The sequence below is a fragment of the Onychomys torridus genome, chromosome 8 (genome assembly GCF_903995425.1).
Source record: "Onychomys torridus chromosome 8, mOncTor1.1, whole genome shotgun sequence".
Classification (NCBI taxonomy): Eukaryota; Metazoa; Chordata; class Mammalia; order Rodentia; family Cricetidae; genus Onychomys; species Onychomys torridus.
Window position 1 is genome coordinate 43,251,129 of NC_050450.1, and position 17,262 is coordinate 43,268,390.

Sequence of the window (17,262 nt, forward strand, 5' to 3'; positions counted from 1 at the left end):
TGTCTTGAAACACCCCCCTCCCCACCAAAAAAACAAACAAAAACAAAAAATTGGGGTACCTCTATGCAGGGCAGACCCTATGAAGGCAGTCTGCAGACAGGCATACAGCTGCTTGGGTGTCAGAAAGCAGATGTGAGTGTGCAGGTCCAGATGTTATAATGTTATAGTGCACTACTACAGACTTTATGAACTGGTCTAGTTGTGCCAGGTGAACAAGCACTGAGGCAGAGGATGGGGGGTGACATCTTTCTGAGCTCTGCTGGCTGTAGGTGAGAGACAGACAGGAGACAGTGTCTGTGATCCCTAATGGTAGGTGTGGCTGCTGCCTCAGGACTAGCCGTTGACAATAGTGACTTTTTCTCTGGGCTTCCAGTGCTATGCTGGTCCTGGGCTGGGCAGGAACAGTGATGGGGACCCCCAGACATCCATACTGTCAGTTGGCTACTCCTGCTTAGGTTGGGACCCTAGCTAAGTGAGGGGAGCAGGGAAGTAAAGCAGCTGTCAGATTTGTCTAGTGAGACTCTGAAGTGTTGGGGCGGGTGTTATCTTCCTCATGGGACATCAGGACCGAGGTAGGCACTATATCTTGGAGCTGAGGAAGTGGAGACTGAAGGAAGTTGATTTAACTCCCTCAGGGGCAGAATTTACCTTCCAACCCAGCGCCTCTTGCTGTTCCTGATCTGAGGAGGAGGAGTAGGCTTGTCCAGAGGAGGCAGGCTGGAGGAAAGGGTACTGTGCAATCAGGGTGGATTCATGTTAGTTAGCAGAGCAGGTCTGTGAGGCGAGCAGTTTCAACTCCCAACAGGATTCACCCCATGCTGACGTCACCGTCTCTCAGCCTTGAAGAAGACAGCCTTACACAAGGCCATTTGAAGATTCAGGCAGGAGCCTGGGTCTAGTGGAGTCTGGAGGAATAAGGACCATACCAAGATTTATTTCTCAGAAGCAGAACCCTGGCCAACAATTAATCCTAGCATCTGGGAGGTGGAGGCTGGAGGATTAGGAGGTCATGGTCATTCTCTGCTACACAGCAAGTTTGAGACCAGCTTGGGCCACATAAAACCCTGTCTCAGAACACCAAAATCCAAACAAACAACACAAAAGTGAAACCCCCAAATAAAGTGAGGCAGAGACTAGGTTGCTAGCATATCTGAGCAGAAGGGGATCTGAAAACCGTGGCTTCCAGGTTAGGGAAGATGGCTTAGCTGATAATGTGTTTCCTGTGCAAGCATTAGGACTGTGTTCAATCTCCAGAACCCATGTGAAAATCCAGGCATGATGTAGTTAGTGAGCACTTGCAACCCTAGACCTGAGGAGGTGGAGATGGGGGGATCCCTGGCAAAGCAGCCTGGATGAATCAGTGAGAGACCCTGACTTAAAAAACAAACTGGGTGCCGGGCGGTGGTGGCACGTGCCTTTAATCCCAGGAGGCAAAGGCAGGCAGATCACTTGTGAGTTTGTGGCCAGCCTGAGCTACAGAGTGAGTTTCAGGAAAGGTGCAAAGCTACACAGAGAAACCTTGTCTCAAAAAACCAAACCAACCAAACAAACAAATAAAAATGCTAAAAAACGTACTTTTGGGCTGGAGAGATGGCTCAGAGGTTAAGAGCACTGGCTATTCTTCCAGAGGTCCTAAGTTCAATTCCCAGCAGACACATGATGGTTCACAACCATCTGTAATGAAATCTGGTGCCCTCTTCCAGCCTGCAGGGATGCAGGCAGAACACTGTATGCATAATAAGTAAATAAAATTAAACAACAACAACAACACACACACACACACACACACACACACACACACACACACACACACACACACCATCCTGAAACATCCACAGGAATCACACATAGAGTGCCGACTTCCTGCTGTCCACTCTGCACTTCTCCCTGGCTAGCTGGCTTTGGTGAAACACAGATTTGGCTGAGAGACAACTGGCATGCAAGTCAACTGACCTAGTTAATCTTCTGCTTGTGCCAAGTGCAACTGGGCTGTTTGCCGGGGGGGGGGGGGGGGGGGGGGGGGGGGGGTCCTGGCTGTGTCTTCTCAGTCAGGTTGGCAGTCATTAGAACAGGAGTGGGATCAGGGTAGCTTGGCAGTGGGAAGAACATTCTAGATTTCTCATCCAAATGAGTCTGGGGAGGTCATTCAGCTCCTGTAAGGCTCATAGACCATTCTCAGGGTAATTTCCCCATACATTTCCATTAGTTTGTTTGTTTGAGACAGGGTCTAGATATGTAGACTAGGCTGGCCTTGAACTTGCAGTCTCCTTGCCTTTTCCTCCAGGGTATCATGATTTCAGATATGCACTCCTGGGTCTAGCTACCTTTCCATTTATAACTCTGCCTTCTGTGGTGCACCAGAGAAAATATGAGCCAGGAACGACCAATATAAGATTCTATAGTTAAGATTGGACATGGAAGGCAGGCCCACCTGGACATGTGCCACAGGCAGCCAGCTGGTGTACAGTGACATTGGGTAGTGACAACTGGAAGATGATTTGTGGGTCAGAGAAGGGACATTCACATTTGATGATCAGCGCTCAGGAAAGGAGAATATTGGGACTCAGTGAGAACACTCCCTCAACCAAACCTTCTGTCCCCACCCCCCCCATGGTACCCTGGAGGAAGAGACAGAGGGGAACTGCAAGTTAGTTCAAGGCCAGCCTGGTCTACATATCTAGACCCTGTCTCAAACAGCAATGGAAATATATAGGAGATTACTCTGAGATTGGTCTATGAGCCTTACTGCAGCTGGCTATGAGCTGAAACTTCAAGAGGCTGGAACTGGGATGTGCCCTGGAGCTCACACTGTCACCTTGGTCAAATCCTATCGCAGGTTGAACTCACTGTGGAGAAAGAAGTGGCTGGCTTCTGGGTCAAGATCCCCTGTGTAGAACAGCTAGGCAGCTGTACGTACGAGGACGGCTGTGAACTGTTGAACCTGTACATTCCCCCCGGAGAGCCCTGCCCAGAACCCCTGCACAGCTATGGGCTGCCCTGCCACTGTCCCTTCAAGGAAGTGAGTACTTGGGGTGTCAGGGCACTGATGTTACTCCTCTGTGGAAGAGTGAGAGAGGGTGTGGTCTTCCCATTTTGCATAGTGCTTCTATGGGTATATGAGAACTGCTGTGTTGGAGGCCAGGGACCTTGGTATATCCATCTGTGAAATGGGGCAACTTGGTGCTTACATGTGACCACTGGTGCCCTTTATACTTACTCAGCCTGGCAGCACTCCTGGCTCTTAGCAGAATGGGAGGGAGGGGCAGATCACAGCCCTAGGCTCCCCTGACCTGGGCTCACTTCTTCCCCTCAGGGCACCTATTCACTGCCTACGAGCAACTTCACAGTGCCTGACCTGGAGCTGCCCAGCTGGCTGAGCACCGGCAACTACCGCATCCAGGGTATCCTGAGCAGCAGTGGGAAGCGCCTGGGCTGCATCAAGATCGCCGCCTCTCTCAAGGGCAGATAGCCTGGCCGCAGCCATCACAGAAAGAAGGGGCACCAGGAAGGCATGCCTCTTCTTCTGTGTTCCAAGGCCCAGACCTTCCCGCCTCAAGCTCTGTTCTCCAAATGATTCTCTACCCTCTCTGCAAATCACTGTACAACCTGACCTGAGGGAGGATGGACCAGGCGGGTCCCGACATCTGCTGGGCTGTGAGCCATGCTCCTCCCCACTCTTTCTAAGCATTTCTTTCCTGTCCAAAACAGTCCAGGAATGGGAACCAACATGTTGGGGGAATCTTAAGTTCAAACTGACCCAACCTTGGCCTCCTGAAGTTTTCCCTATCCTAACCCTTCTTTTTAGTCACCGACTTAAAACCAGAATAACAGTATTAACCTTTCTCATTCTGCCCTAAACATCTCCTACAAAGAGGCGTAGGTAATCCCTCTTAGTCTATCCCCCCATTAACTTCCACGATTAATTGCACTCTCTTCTCAGCTTGCCTAGCCAACTCAGGGGCTGATGGATCCAGGAGAGACAGGGCAGTGTATGGCAGAAACCCCATAGGAGTTAGGATGGGCGTGTCCCACTAAGCTCCACAAAAGCCCAGGTGCCTGCAGGGCCAAGAAGAAGACCTAGGGAGCCAAGGCAGTCGCTTCCAGGCATGGCTTTCATGTTTCCTTTTTTTTTGGCATGGTACACATAAAAGGAATGGGATGGCATTCCTTATACTAGACAAGGAATAAAACCCCAAACCCAATAGCACACGTGCTCTGGTGCCAGGTGGCCGGGGTCTGGAATGGCGCATCTAGTCCTGGGAGGTGGAGTCTAATGTGACCAGTAAGTGCCATGTAAGAATGTTGCCAGATAGTCACAGTGTTTTTCTCCCTTAGGCCCCAAACTCAGACTTTTATACGAAATCTTAGAATTTTTAACTATTGGTAACAAATTGTTTTTTTATATACTGTACAGGCCAAAGGGGCCACATGGACTTGTCTGGGGGATTTCTGGCTCACAGGTGGCTGTTTTCTCAGTCTCAAGTTATCTGGCACCACCTCTTCCCTCTTCAGGGTCAAGTCCATGGTGCCTGGCCTCAAAGTAGGGCTCAGCCTGTACCAGGTCTAGGTGGCCTCTGAGAGCTCGGAATTGTGCCAACCTCAGAGTACATCACCATCAGGGTCCAGGGGCTCACAGTGGAGTGGGCCCCCAGAAGCCACCATACGGAAACAGGGATCCCATGAAGAGAGTGGATCCTACGTCAGGCTGCATGCACCAAGACACCTTCCTGAGCCTCGGACAGACAGCCCAGGCTCTGGACTGGAAGCCTAGGCTGGCAATAAATCTTTTTAACTTGCTGATCGCCCTCCTTTTTTTTGGCTGCGTGCTTCACTGGGCATGGCTGAGTGTTTTGGAAGTTTGTTGGTGATGGGCTGTTTCTGTGGAAGGACTTTGGTGGGTGGTACAGGGGGGTCCAGGCACCTCAAAACATGGGTGCTGTGTTTATCTCAACAGTTGCTGGGGTTTCTGCTCTGCTCTGATTGATTGGGTCTGATGTGCTTCCACTTTCCTTAACCTAGGGTTCCTGCCATCCCATCTTTCTTTGCTCCGCATTTTTTTTTTTTTTTAGTGTGTGTGTGTGTGTGTGTGTGTGTGTGTGTGTGTGTGTGGTTCCTCAGGTTATTTTCACTTTTTGTTTGAGGCAGGGTCTCATTAACCTGGAACTTGCTGTGCAAGCCAGGCTATCTGGCCAGTGAGTCCTAGGTATCTATCTACCTGCTTCCACCTCACATCTTATCACTACTGGGATGACAAACGTATTCCATCATGCCCAGTGTTTTACACAGTTCTGGGGATTTGAACTCACACTTGTAAGGCAAGTACTTTACTGACAGCCCCTCCCACACCCTTTAATTTTGAGAGAGGCTCTCACTCCAGCCTAGGCTGGCCTCCAACTTCTTATCTACCAAACTCCTATGTCCCTAAACTTGACCATGTCCTTATGCCTTTCAGGATTGCAGGCCTGTACCACCACATCTAGCTTTCTTTTGATTTCTAGTTTGCATTCTGCTTTTGTGCTTTGTTAGGTTTTGCAAGGTGGTATAGACTAGCCTGTGCTGTGGGCTGCAGCAGAAATATGAAGTAGAAATTCAGCTGATTATGACAAGCTAAGGGCCTTCTAGAAGATTAAGCCAAATCTCAAAGAGTATTCAGTGTTATTCGGTTTTTAACATATCAGCTGTTCCCTGCTATGAATTTCTTGTGCGCTCTCATACCTTCCCCAAGAACTTCTAACAAGGGTATTTTATCTGATATACTTCTCTAGCATCCAAAGCCAAAAGGCAGACAGGATAAAGCATTTCAAACCAACCACTGAGTCTCCTGAATTAAGGTAAACACTGGAGACACTGCCTGTTTACAGGTGTCTTAGGTACATAGCTTTGTTTCTTGTGCAAATCAAACTCAGACCCTCCTTTCTTATACAGCCCTAGTGGTATTTATACTAACATTATAGACTCCTAACATTTACCTCACCACCCCTAGGAATGTAGTTTGAGCACATAAATTCCCCTTTTCTGATATATTAACCGATTTTAGCTCTTAGTTGACCTCCTCCTTTACCACTCCCTTTTGGGTTGTAAAAGAACGCCTGACAGTCACTGTCTGAGGAAGATTTATCTGCTTTTATGACCCTGTGAGAATTCAAGCCTGGTGACCTTGCCTTAGCCAGAGCATTGCTAGAGCATGGATATATAATTGTAAACCTCAGCGACTTGGGGACTAGATTGGAGAACTAGATGGACAAGATGGGGGGTGAGGAAGAGCCTAATGGGGAAGAACTAGGTGGGTAAGAACGAGATGGAAAAGACCAAGATGGGGCAGACTAAGATGAAGGGATTAAGATAGAATTTAGAGGGGACAGCAGAAAGAGGTAGAGAGAGTCGGGCAAGAAACTAGCTAAGTAAGAGAGCAGAAAAGAAGCTGTGTGTAGAGGGAAAACTGACTCAGAAGAATAAAGAATATCCACTAAAGAGTTTTGTGTACGTAGATTAGTGAGCTGCTCAGATGAATCTGCCACTGGTAGCATCTCTTCTGGAACTCTGGGTGAAGGCTGTCAAGGGGCAGGACCCCAATAGCTTTCGTTAAGCCTGGAACTCAATCCTGCTCCAGCCTCCTGCTTGCTGGGATTATAGGCATGTACCACCAATCTGCATCCAAGTTCAGAACAGAACTTTACCAACTCAGGAAATCTTTTTATGTATGTCATACTTATTAAAATGTGTCTTGTGCCAGGCGGTGGTGGCACACGCCTGTAATCCCAGCACTCAGGAGGCAGAGGCAGGTGGATCTCTGTGAGTTTGAGGCCAGCCTGGTCTACAGAGCTAGTCCAGGACAGGCTCCAAAGCTACAGAGAAACCCTGTCTCGGAAAACAAAACAAAACAAAAACAAACAAACAAACAAAAAAAAAAAAAAAAAGAAAGAAAAAAATGTGCCTTAATAGCTCTTGAGGGGTGGAGGTTAGTTTTAAAGGTGACATCTCAGATCAGATCATGGAACAAAGTAGGATGATGTGTTTTGAGACCTAGTAAGAAGGAAGTGAGGTCTTTGGGAGCATGCACTTGAAGAGGATGTTGGCACACCAGCCCGTTCTTGTTTCTCTATTTGCTTCCTGGCCCCATTAGGTGAGCATACCTGCCTACATCCCACCATGATACGATACTCTTCCAACCCTGTATGTATCATTCCCTCATGGTACTCTGTTTCTCATCCCTGCATACATCATCCTCTTATACTACTCTGCTTTGCCATACATACACCCTCCTGAATACTGGGATTAAAGGTGTGTGCCACCATGCCCAGTCTGGAAGGGGGGTTTTTATTTTTGTGTGTGGATTTTTTTTTCCTCTTACTTGCTTCGTTTTGAGATAGGGTCTCAATGTAGCCCTCACTTGTTTCAAACCTTCTTTGAAGCTGAGATTAACTGATCCTCCATTCTCAGCTTTCAGAGTTCTGGGTATATAATTTTTTGAGAGAAGGTCTCCTTGTATAGCACTGGCTGGCCTTGAACTCACGGAGAACCACCTGTCTCTGGCTCCAGGGTCCTGGGATCAAAGGCATGGACACCCCCCCACCCCCCCCCTCCACACACACATTAAAAGAATGCAGGAGCCAACTTGATGACCAGGTCTTGGTCAACTTGAGTGACAGAAAAATGACAATAATTCATGTGAGCCTTCTAAATAAGACCACAGGTTAGAGTCCTGTATACAGTGGAATCCCGTGGAAAAACAGAAATAGAGACAGACCAGCAGCTTCAGGAGTAAATGTCACAGGCAAGAATCCCATGTGGATGCTAAGCCTGGGGATATAAAAGAACACAGACAGCGAGTATCCACATGCTTACTTGGCAGGGTGCAATGGCCCACACTTGCAGTTCAGCCCTTAGAGGGCTTTAAATTCAAGGCTAACCTGGGCTATAGTTGAGACCCTGTGTCAAAAACAAAACAAAACAAAACAAAACAAAAAAACTGTAAAATGAACATTATTGGAGGACGTAGGTCATTTCTCTACGATTCCCTTTAGATGTATGTCATTTCAATATAACCATGATCAGACAGCCTGGAACAACTCTCCAAGGTTGTCAAGGCCAGGAGGGTCTTGAAACAGCCCCATAAAGTATAAAAGATGTATTGGATTAGAATAGCATTTTAGCCATGTTAATGACATGGTTCTGGCCGTGGTTGGGGTGGCCAGTTAGTATTCGTGACAGGTAGGGGAAGCGACGCACAAACTATTCTGTCTTGCTTTAGAAGTTTTTCAGAATAAAAGGTTGTGAGACTGTTTGGGGGAAGTTTCTATTAATTTCTTTTACACGTATTTAGTGTGTTTGTGCCCGAGAGAGGAGAGAGTAAGTATTCGGGCACTTGTGCCATGGTGCGTATATGGAGGTCAGAGGATTAAACAGAGGTTGTCAGTTTGGGTGGTAAATACCTTTACCTGCTGAACCATCCCAAACCCATATAATTTAAAAATTATTTTTATTTAGCACACACCATTCCATTGTTGCATTTTCAAATACATTTGTTGATCCCCCCGCCGATACCCCCGACCCCATGTCCCTTCCTGTGAGCCCTTCCTCTTCTAGCAAGTGCCTTTCTGTGTCTATATCACACATGGTGCCCTCCTCCATGGCCTCCCCCACAACACTGATTTCTCCGTCTCACGGTCTCTTTCCAGTTTCATTGTCTGTACCCACACGATGCACACAGATCCTTCTAAAGAGGAAGAAGACCCACAGACTGAGCCTGCTCTTAGCTCACTTCACCCTGGGAAAGAGAATACCCAGATGTGTTGCAACATACAGGCTCTGGGGAAGGTGGTAGCTCTGCCACAAGATCTGAGGATGAGAAAGGCTTATGTCGGTGGGGAGAACAGAGAGGCCCAAATGGAATGAAATAGATGGAGGGGGGCATGGGACTTCGGGGATGGGACAGGCTGGCATGGCTACAAGGAGGAGGTGCTCTGTGTATCAGAAGAGGCTGGGAAGATGGGAGAGGCTGTTAGCTCCCTAGACCATGGAGATCCAATTTCTGGAGTTATTTGCAATCAGTCAGTTACTTGCAAATGCAGTGGCATACATGCCCCAGAGGTTTTACCTGGCATCAAGTACCAGCTTATGGGGACTTTGTGTAGGTTTGAGTCAGGTACACCCTGGAAAGTACCAACAATAAATATTGTCATTCTTAGAGAGTTACGGGCTAGCTTTACTCATCATACAGTTTGGAAACCAGTTGCTGCCTTTATGCTATGTATGTTCACTTGGTAACTAATGTGTTTTTGTTTTTGAGACTATGTCTTACTGTGGTGTGCAGACTGGACTCCAATTCATGGTTCCCCCTGTCACAGCTTCCTGAGTTCTGGGATTACAGCCATGTGCCACTATGCTTTAGCTTGGCAGCTAATTTAAAGTCTTTTTTTTTTTCTTTGTTGTGGATGTATGATGTGTGCGCAGGTGAGTGTGGGCACATGGGCCACAGTGTATGTGTGGAGGTCAGAGGTCAACCTTAGGTGTCCATGTCCTTGCTTTCACCTTGAGACAGGGTCTTTGTTGTTCAGTTCCCTGCTCTTGGGCTTCTGGGGGTCTTCTGTTTATACCTCCCATCTGTCTGTAGAAGAACTGGGATTGAAGACTCATGCAGTCACAGACTCACACTGCCACAGACTCCTGCAGCCATGCTTGCTTTATGCAGTGCTGGCCATTTAAACTTGGCTCATCAGGCTTGTGCTTAGCCACTGAAACTTCTTCCCAGCCCCGCTAAGTGTTTAAAAATCAATAAACAATTAATTTGTGTGTGTGCATGCCATACGCTCCTGAGTGCAGGCCTGTGTCACAGTGTTTGTGTCAAGGTCAGAGGACAACTTTTAGAAATTGGTTCTCTCCTTCCACCATGTGAGTACAGGAGATTGATCTAGAGTTGTCAGGATTTGTAGCAGCTCCCTACCCACTGAGCCATCTTGCTGCTCCCTCCTAGAACGTTAAAACATTTTATTTTGAAATAGGCTCTTGCTAAGTTACCTAGGCTGGCCTTAAACTCACACTGTAGTAAACACACACACACACACACACACACACACACACACACACACACACACACTCATACACAGACTCTTTGAATTTTTTGTTTGCTTTTAAACACATAAACACAGGCTCTCACTATGTAGCTTTGGCTAGTCTGAAAACTCTCTGTGTGGATCAGGCTGTCTTTGGACTAACAGAGATCCCCCTGCCTCTGCCTCCTGAATGCTGGGATTAAAGGTGTGCACCACCATGCCCATTATACTTTCTTGTTTGTTTGTTTTTTTGAAACAGGGTTTCACACTGTAGACCAGGCTGGCCTCAAACTCACAGAGATCTTCCTGCCTCTTCGTCCCTAGTGCTGGGATTAGAGGCGTGCACCACCATTTCAGGGCTCCATTGTAAATTTGTAAACCTGGGGTTGGGGATTAGCTCAGTGGTAGAGCGCTTGCCTAGCAAGCACAAGGCCCTGGGTTCGGTCCTCAGCTCTGAAAAAAAAAAAAGTAAATTTGTAAACCTTAATCTCCTGAGTAGCTGGGACTTTGGGCGGAGCACCAGGCCCAGCTGAGAAGACTACGTAAATATTTCAACCAGAGCGCTGGGTGTGTCATTCACACTTGAACTTCCATGGTGGGTGCGTTAAGTTTCTCTTCTCTTTGTAAAAATTTTTAAAATTTATTTTATTTTTACAAGTTGTTCTTAATTTATTTTTTATTTTTATGTGTATAAGTGTTTTGCCATGGATGTCAGGTCTCCTGGAATCAGAAGTACAGACAGTTGTGAGCTGCCATGTGGGTGCTGGGAATTGAACCCGGGTCTTTGGGAAGAGCAGTCAGTGCTCTCAACCGCTGAGCCATCGCTCCAGCCCAAGTTTCTCTTCTCTTAGCTTTGAACAAATATCTGGCAAAGAGCAACTCAAGGGAAGAGGGGCTGTACTCACTCGGTTCAGAGGCAGGAAGTCCCTCACAGCCCGGCAGCCATGGTGGCACTCTTGGCCCGGACCACACCGTTCTCCAAAAATGATAAGATATGTTTTATTAGTTTGTGTTCCCTGTATAAAGTGTTGACTTAACAATAACAACCTGTCATGCAAGATCTTGTGTACTGGCCTTATTTACTATTATGCCTTCCACTTTTCATTGTGTGTGTGTGTGTGTGTGTGTGTGTGTGTGTGTATGTGTGTGACAATCTAGATTGCATGGCTGAGAGAAACCATTTGACGTTTGGCCTTCTAAGTCTGGCTCCTTTTGCTCAGCAGCCTGATCTCCAGTCCCGACACTGTCTGTCCACCAGTTCCTGCTGTTCCTCCATGCTCATCCTCTCATGGGCAACTCCCCCGCCTCCCACTCACAGGTTCACATTATTCAGCCATTTCAACTACCGCTTCCTTTTTCTTTGGGTAAACTTGGTGAAGATCCAGATCCAGCTGGATGGGACATCATTCCTCTCTGTGACTGAAACCCAGTGCAGCTCAGAACCAACAACGTCTCGACGCCACATTCGCCCGGTAGAAAAATGCAATGAGAATGATTTTTGAAAGCCTTGGGGATCAGGACTCACCCCTCCCCCATCTTTTATTTCCCAAATTTCTTGCTTCCAGTACCCAGTTTTTCGCAGAGATGCTATTAATCAGAGGTTGAGTCCTGGATGCTGATAAATGTGTGCTCCCAGGGTGCATAGCATCAGCTTATCCTCCCAAGGGGGTGGGGGTGGGGGCGGGAACTGGTTCAATCTCACCTCACTTATTTTGTCCTTCCTGATAACCTTGGGCTTATCACAATCTCATAATAATAACAAGGGCCACACTCTCAGTGAAATCCCACAAGAGGTGGCATCCTGATTCCTGGAATCTTCCCCCTTCCCATGGCATGCTCTGAGCACAAGATACATGCCACATCCTCTTGTAGCTCAGTCCTGGTAAAACCCCAAGCTCCTGGGCATAAGGTGTTGTAGAGTGGGGGATGACACTTCTCTCCTCTTAAATTGTCAGGTTTTTTTCCTATTCTATCTATCTATCTATCTATCTATCTATCTATCTATCTATCTATCTACCTACCTACCTATCTACCTATCTATCTAGATATCTATCTATCCACTTTTTAAAAAGGTTTATTTATTTTTATGTATACAGTGTTCTGCCTGCATGTAAAACTGCAGGCCAGAAGAGGGCACCAGGTCTCATTACAGATGGTTGTGAGCCACCATGTGGTTGCTGGGAATTGAACTTAGGACCTCTGGAAGAGCAGCCAGTGCTCTTAACCTCTAAACCATCTCTCCAGCCCCTCTATCCATTTTTTGAGACAGGGTCTCACTCTGTAGCTCTGGCTGTCCTGGAACTCACAGAGATCAAGATGCCTTAAACTGTTTTGAACTCACTCTGTAACCCAGGCTGGCCTCAAACTCACAGAGATCCACCTGCCTCTGCCTTCCGAGTGCTGGGATTAAAGTTGTGTGCCACCACCGCCCAGCAAGATGCCTTAAACTCACAGAGATTTACTTACCTCTGCCCCCTAAATGCTGGGATTGAAAGCATGTGCCACTATGCCCAGCTTGCTTAATTATCTATCTATCTATCTATCTATCTATCTATCTATCTATCTATCTATCTATCTGAGATTCTCACTTAGCCCAGGCTGGCCTGAAACTATGTAGCCAAGGCTGATCTTAAACTCCTGATCCTCTTACCTCTACTTTTAGAGCAGGAATCACCACACCTGGTATGGTTTGTATTTTAAATTTGTTTGTTTGTTTACTTATTTATTTTTTACAAAGTCTCATTACATAGCCCAGACTGGCCTTGGCCACTTGAGTGCTACAGTTACAGGTAGGTTCTACATGCTTACATTTTCCCTTCTTTAGTCCTGAGCTATGGAATGGCATTCTTGCCTGCTCTTGGAACCATTAATTGTTTGTGGAAAGTACTGAGTAAAGAAAGAGCCAGCTGAGCAAATAGCATGCCCTTTGCTCTATTGTTCTACATTCGGCAAAGTTTCTGAGTCTCAGGCTCCTGCACTAGCACAGTAAAGCAAAATCTTATTATTGACAAATAGGTACCCCCCCACCCTGCCCAGCCTTGCCCTGCCCCAGAAGGAGGTTTGAGATATGGTCTCAGATAGTCCAGCTGGGCCTCAATTCACTATGTAGCCAGTGATGGCCTTGAATTCTTAATCTTCCTGCCTGCACCTTCTAAGTCCAAGTGTCAGGAGCACAGGGGTACCCTACCACACTGGGTTGCCAATCCTAGGAAGATCTTGTTTTATTATGCTGCACGAATATTGCCATTTTTCTTACAACCTGAAGCCCTGAGGCAACCCTGTGTCAAGCAAGTCTACTGGGGCCACATTTTCAGCACCACAGGCCCATTCTGTGTCCATCATATTTAGTAATTTGTACATTTTTAAAGCTTTCATAATTATCACTTCTGTTATTTCAACCTGTGGTCAGTCAGTAAATAAAAGATTTTTATTTATGTATGTGTATATGTATGCATGTGCACATGCATGCAATGCCTATGGAGGCCAGATGGGGTGTAGACTCCCGTAGAACTAGAATTACAGGCAGTGAACTATACAATATAGGTGCTTGGAACAGATCTCTGGTCCTTTGCAAGCACAGGATGTGCTCTTAACCACTGAGCATCTTTCCAGACTCTGGTCTTTTCTTTTTCTTTTTCCAAAAATGACTCGACATTTGTTACATTTATCTGTCTGTCTCCTCTCCTCTCTCTCTACCACATGGTGATGGGAATTGAACTCAAGTTGTCAGGCTTGGCAGCCTTCTTGCTGGCCTAGTCTTTATTTTTTCAGACAGGATCTCATGTAGTACAGGCTCGTTTGTTTGTTTGTTTGTTTGTTTATTTATTTTTTACAAAGCCTCATTACATAGCCCAGACTGGCCTTGGCCACTTGAGTGCTACAGTTACAGGTAGGTTCTACATGCTTATTTGTCCTGAAACTTGCTGTGTAGCAGAGGGTGACCTTGAACATGTGATCCCTCTGCCTCTACCTCTCCAGTGTTGGGATGTCAGGCCCAGGCACTGAGGTCACTGTGCCTGCTGTCTGTGATCCTCTGTGTTACTGTTGTAATTGTTTTGAGGGCTCCTTTGTACTCATTCATTAAGGGGTATGCTGTTCCTGTATCATCCTCCCTCAGCTCTCTGTTCTTTGGTATACAAAGGTGCCACAATTAAGCCCATTAGGGGTATGGTAAATCACTTGCTGAGCAGTTGTGAGGAATGGAGTTTGACTTTCCAGAGTCCACATAAAGTTGTATTCTGTAGTGTGTCTGTAATCTCACTACTCCAACAGTGAGAAGAGAGGAAGAGACAGGCAACTCTTGGGAAGCTCATGGACTTCACGTGTGTAAACACACACACACACACACACACACACACACACACACACACAGACTTAAAAAAATAGCCAGCTTGTCTTATCAGTGTTCTACTACTGTGAAGAGACACCATGACCAAGGCTACGTTTATAAAAGAAAACATTTAATTGGGGACTTGCTTATAGTTTTAGAGGCTTAGACCATTATCATCACGGCAGGGAGTGTTGTGGTAAGTAGGCAGATACGGTGCTAGAGAAATAGCTGAGATCCCTACAAGGCGATAGACACAGACAGACGGCTGGTCTGGTATAGGCGTTTGAAACATCAAGGCTGGCTTCCAGTGACAACCTCCTCCTACAAGGGCATACCTCCAACAAGGGCACATTTCCTAATCCTTCTAATCCTTCTCAGACAGTTCCGTTCCCTCGTGATCAAGCATTCAAATTTATGAGCCTTGTGGGGGGCCTTCTCATTTAAACCACTACACACTCATAACTACACAATGATTTCTAAGCGTGTAAGCAAAAGTGAAGACTCACATGTCTCCCTTTAAATCTAGCGGGAAGTGATTGTGGTTAGTGGGGAGGCATGTCACAAGCAGAGGCTGGCCAGATAGTAGGCCTCTTGCAACAGACACTTAGCTAGGTTAGGAATGCAAGGGGAAAAACGCTAGACAGGACTTAAAAGTGTCACCATAAGAGTCACCATAAGCCTGGATGGTGGCTCCGTTAGTACGGTGTTTGCCTAGGATGCACAAGACCTTAGGCCCCAGTCCCAGTGCTCGGCTGTGTTCACAATGGAGCTTGTTCTGTAGCGTTACTTCCCCATAATCCTTCCATCCATGTGGGGCTCACATCCTTCTGTTAGTTTGCTTTCTGCTCTCCTGGGGATTTAACCGCAGGTCTTCCACATGCCAGGCAACAGCTTTGCCGATGAGCCATGCTCCAGCTCTTCTGCCTTCCCTTTTTAGTTTGGAGACAGGCTCTCACTAAGTTGTGGCTCAGGCTGACCTTGAACCGGCCTCCCTCCCCGGGCGAGATAGTCCAAGTAGACTTTGAATTTGTCATTCTCTTGCCTCAGCCTCTTTTTTTTTTTTTTTTTTTTTTTGGTTTTTCGAGACAGGGTTTCTCTGTAGTTTTGGAGCCTGTCCTGGACTAGCTCTGTAGACCATTGCCTCAGCCTCTTGTGAAACTGGGATTACAGGCCGGCACCTCCAAGCCTGGCTGGCTCACCTGTCTTTTGTTTTGTGTGTTTTAAAGCGCTTTTGCTCACTGCTAAGTCACAGTTACCCAGCAGTGTGCTCTCAGTCAGGTGGCATGCTAGTTTTTCTGGACTCATCATTTTAATTTCCGTGGGGATGTGTATTTCTAACTTTCTACTACTTTAGTTAATCTTTTCAAACACAAGATACTTGGGACAAATGCCCAGGAATGCTACATTCGAGACTTTCGCGTTACAAAGTTGTCCTTGAACTAGAAACACTGTAGCTGTGTGCTTGCAGAGAGGGCTGTCTCTTTAAACCCTCCCCCAGCTGACGGTTATTTAAAAAGTAGGTCAGTAATCCTTGCAGAGGATAAAAATCTCTTTCTCCACCGGAGGGAGAGGAGGGGAGAGGAGAGAGTTGGGAGAAAAGAGGGGTAGGCAGGCAGGGGGAGAGGAGGGGAGGGGGGAGGGGAGGTGAAGGGAGGGGTGAGATGGAAGGGAAGGGAGGGAGGAAAAGAAGGAAGAAAGAAACTGTATAGCTGGGGCAGTGGCTCCTTTCAGGTGTTAATGAGAACGTGAACGTGCCATCCCTGACAGATGGACATGTAATGAAAACTTCCACAGAAGCAAACTTTTATCTCTGGCTCTTCTCAGATCGCCAGGATAGCAGGGTAACTAATTTATGGGAAATTATTTTGTAAACGTTTGGGGGATAAATTTTGACTCAGTGGTGGGACAAGGTTAAGGCTATGTTCTTCCTGAGACTCTTACTGAATAGGAGATTTGTATTCCTTTGTGTGCACTTTCCAAGCCTGGTGCTTCAGAAATACTTTCTGGACATAGGGAAAGCAACCATTTGGGCATTTATATGATTTTCAGGGCATCAGGGGATGTGGGTGGGGTGTGCCATCCATTTCCTTTAAAATCAAATATTTACTTTATTATTATTATTATTATTTTAAAGATTTATTTGTTCATTATGTATACAGTGTTCTGCCTGCATGTGTCCCTGCAGGCCAGAAGAGGGCACCAGATCTCATTACAAGTGGTTGTGAGCCACCATGTGGTTGCTTGGAATTGAACTTAGGACCTCTGGAAGAACAGTTGGTGCTCTTAACCACTGAGCCATCTCTCCAGCCCCTATTATTATTATTATTTTATTTTAATTGTTATTTTTTGTTTGTTTTTTGAGACAGGGTTTCTCTGTGTAGCTTTGTGCCTTTCCTGGAACTCGCTTTGGAGACCAGTCTGGCCTCGAACTCACAGAGATCCACTTGGCTCTGCCTCCCGAGTACTAGGATTAAAGGCATGTGCCACCACCGCCCAGGTACTTTTAATTTATAGATGTGTGTGTGTGTGTGTGTGTGTGTGTGTGTGTGTGTGTGTCCACAAGGCCAGCAGAGGGTGTCAGAATGCCTGGAACTAGAGTTATAGGCTGTTGTGAGCTGTCCGACCTGGGAGCTGAACTCTGGTCCTGTACAAGGACAGCAAATGCTTTGAACCAATGAGTCATCTCTACACCCGAGCCCATTTTCTTTTCTTTTTTTTTTTTGTTTCTCCCATTTTGGTTATGTGTGTGTGTATGTGTACTTATCAGTGTGTGTGTGTGTGTGTGTGTGTGTGTGTGTGTGTGTGTGTGTGTGTGTACGTGTACATGGACATGCATGTGGAGGCTGAGGTTGATCCCAGGTATCTTCCTTAGTTGCTTCT

The 17,262-nt window shown here is 46.6% G+C and overlaps 1 protein-coding gene across 1 annotated transcript; it reads left to right on the forward strand.

Annotated features, from left to right (window-relative positions):
- Positions 1–2,414: 2,414 nt before the first annotated feature.
- On the forward strand, positions 2,415–4,797 carry Gm2a (GM2 ganglioside activator). Its single transcript, XM_036195225.1, has 3 exons — positions 2,415–2,476; positions 2,776–3,019; positions 3,314–4,797. The coding sequence occupies exons 1-3, from the start codon at positions 2,415–2,417 to the stop codon at positions 3,467–3,469; spliced, it is 462 nt and encodes a 153-aa protein (XP_036051118.1). The 3' UTR covers positions 3,470–4,797.
- Positions 4,798–17,262: the final 12,465 nt, after the last annotated feature.